At 37.8% G+C, this 3,049-nt stretch overlaps 1 protein-coding gene across 1 annotated transcript; it reads right to left on the reverse strand.

The window, feature by feature from the left end:
- Positions 1–2,386: 2,386 nt before the first annotated feature.
- Positions 2,387–2,871, reverse strand: LOC104942113 (mitogen-activated protein kinase kinase kinase 5-like; the record flags this gene model as incomplete). Its single annotated transcript, XM_010767312.1, has 2 exons — positions 2,387–2,637; positions 2,766–2,871. Coding segments are annotated over 2 exons (357 nt in total), but the record flags the coding sequence as incomplete, so codon positions are not given.
- Between the last annotated feature and the right edge of the window lie 178 nt (positions 2,872–3,049).

Here is a 3,049-nt window from a genome sequence, read left to right on the forward strand (position 1 = left end):
GAGTGCTTCAACATTCGGGTCACGATTATTGACAAGGAAAAAGTGGGTCCCGAGGCCTGACCAGTTGAGAACCACTGGGCTAGAAACCAGGTACAGTAGGTATGTTAAAACAAAAAGAACATTAAACAGACATCTAAATGTTTTTACAAAAGCAGCAACATCCTTCATGGGATCTCCAAACAAGAAATTAAAGGGCACGTTTGGGTCTCAAACATGAATGGGAATCTTAAGTAATGCATTGCTGATAATAACATCATGTATTTCAAATGAAAAATATCCTTTTCCAGTTTTTTTTGCAAAGACAACATCATCATTTCTTAATGTTAAACAATCTCTATGAGCCTTAGCATTGTACTGCATCATTGTTTTATCAAAGCTTTTATCCAGAACTCTTAGCCAATTTTTTCATAAAAAATAAAATGGAATTACAGTCAGGCTTAAACAATCAAGATGTCATATTATACCATAAAATAACAAAATTGTAATACATTTTTTGTCATTAATGGTAAAATGTATACTTTATAAATGGTTAAATAGGGTAAAGGTCAGGTTTTCTTTTGTTTTAACTTCTACTGACACGTTCCTGCTGTGTCATCATCACTCCAGCCTTTATTTGCATGTACTGTACATGAATGTGTGTAAGTGTCACCCCATGTATAAGTGGGCGGTGCTGCTGGCTGGTGCACATTCTCTACATAAACTTCTTGTCACACGATTGATACTAGTTGGGTTGCATCATCATGAAATGCCAAACCACAACCGTTTTCCCTTGTGTGTTTGCGTGAGTAGGAAAATCCGTAGGTGCTCAAATATCTGAAGAGAACACGCAAGTTACAACATCAAAGGAAACTGGCCCTTCAATAGTTTGTTTTTATATGTCAGTCAGTTTATACATTTTTATCTTCACGGTCATTTATATATATTTTTCTTACTCCCTAATGCTGGTTTATTACTATTTCTATTTTGAGATGTTTATATTTTAGAATTGTTTACTCCTACTCTTTTAATTTGTTATTATGTGCAATTCCTTGTTTTGCTACAACACGTTTTTTTCTTAAATTAGGATTAATAAAGTACACTGTATTTTATCTTGTCTTAAAAAATAAAACTGCACCATACCACTTTATTTACCTTGTTTTTGATTGTGTGTATAAAACAACTTGTATTATTTCCCCCATCTACAAGCTAATGTCAGAGGTGGGAAGTAGTGGAGTACAAATACTTTGTTACTGTACTTAAGTAAAATGTTCTGGTATCAGTACTTTACTCCACTACTTATTTTTCTGACAAGTTTTTACTTCTTAAATTTTTAACACAAATACCTGTACTTAAAACAGGCTTGTTACTTTAGTTTTAATCTGCGTTTGGTGGTGTGAACATTATTATTTAGAGTCATTGCGTGCCTATAGATTTTAACACGATCCGTGTATCCATCATTTCCTGGTCTTCGAGAAGAGGGACCAATGAGAACATCATTTTGCCGTTGTTCAGCAGCGAAACATTCATTAGCTAACAATGACATTATTGTTATATTAAAGATCACTTATTATGCAAAATCCACTTTTTCTAGTCTTTCATACATAAACATGTGTCCCCTCTGTGTAAAGAGATTCTGAAAGTTTCAGGAACAAAGACCCCTCTCGTTTTGTCCTGATCCATTTATATAAAAACCTGTCTGAAAATGAGCTGATCAGATTTTGGCCACTTTATGATGTCATAACGTGTTTTTGGCTTGTGTAACCATTAGCCAATCACCAACCAAGGTAACACCCCCCACCTTATCACCTGAATCTCCTCCTACATTACATTACATGTTACTTATTAGACGCTTTTATCCAAAGCGACTTCCATACTCAATACTGTGGGCAATCCCCACAGGAGCAATTTGGGGTGAAGTGTCTTGCCCAGGGACACAACAACATGCTGACTGCAGTGGGATTTGAACCTGTGACCCCCTGATCCCAACACCAAGGCTCTATCCACTGCGCCCCTTATTGTCATCTAAAGTAACAGACAGAGAATCAGCACTTTTGAAACAGAGCTGAAACAGAAGGGTTTATGGGATGCTACAATGCATGATCTGTTTGGTATTCAAGCCAAACACTTCAGAAACATGTTTCGTATATATCTGAGACCTATAATATATTGATGAAAAACAGTATAATAGGGGACCTTTAATATAAAGTGAGGTCAGTTACTCTATAAAACAGTTGGTAGTTGTGGGTACTTTTTACTTAAGTACATTTCGAAGCCCATACTTCTTTACTTGAGAAAATAAATATTGTCAGTACTTCTACTTTTACCAGAGTATTTTTAAACACGAGTATCTGTACTTCTACTTTGCCATCTCTGCACCTATCTACAACCTAGTGTATGTTGTGTGTACTTGCATGTACCGGTTGGTCTCCTGTTTGAGCCGGCCCAGCTGTGCACCCAACTGATGGTGCGAGCGCTGAGGCTCCTGGGAGTGGGTGGTGTTTATGGTGCTGGCTACAGACTGTGTGGGGTCAATTGTCGTCACAGGGTCTTCAGTCAGAGAAGCTAAAACGGGACCAAACTCTGCTTCCTCTTCATCCACTTCATCTTCCTTCTCTGCTCCCTCGCACTCTGACGCTGGACCGAAGTGGGTCTGCAGCTCTGTCAAAGGCATGTGTGGTACTGTAAATTCAGTTATTGGAATATTATATGAAGACAGAAAGTTATGAGATGTAATATTCTGTATATGTCCACTAGATGGCAGCAGAGGCTCAGGCCAGGCTTCTGACCTGGTATGAGGATGGTTATTGCAGCCTGCACCGCTCGGCGGATGATGTTATCCATGGCAAACATCCAGTGGGGTTTAATGTGATGGTTCCTTAAGACTTTGTTAACCTAGAATATCACACACACAAAAACGAGGACAGACAGTTATCTAACAACATACTTTTAGACTCAAATGATCCATAATCATAGAAAAGGATATGTGTCTATGTTGATGTTACACATGGAGCTGCTGTGATGCAAGTCAAATTTCAGACTTGATCTGACCATTAAAGTATTATCTTATCGT

Source organism: Notothenia coriiceps, unplaced genomic scaffold (assembly GCF_000735185.1).
Source record: "Notothenia coriiceps isolate Sejong01 unplaced genomic scaffold, NC01 NC01_scaffold00004126, whole genome shotgun sequence".
In the NCBI taxonomy this organism is placed as follows: Eukaryota; Metazoa; Chordata; class Actinopteri; order Perciformes; family Nototheniidae; genus Notothenia; species Notothenia coriiceps.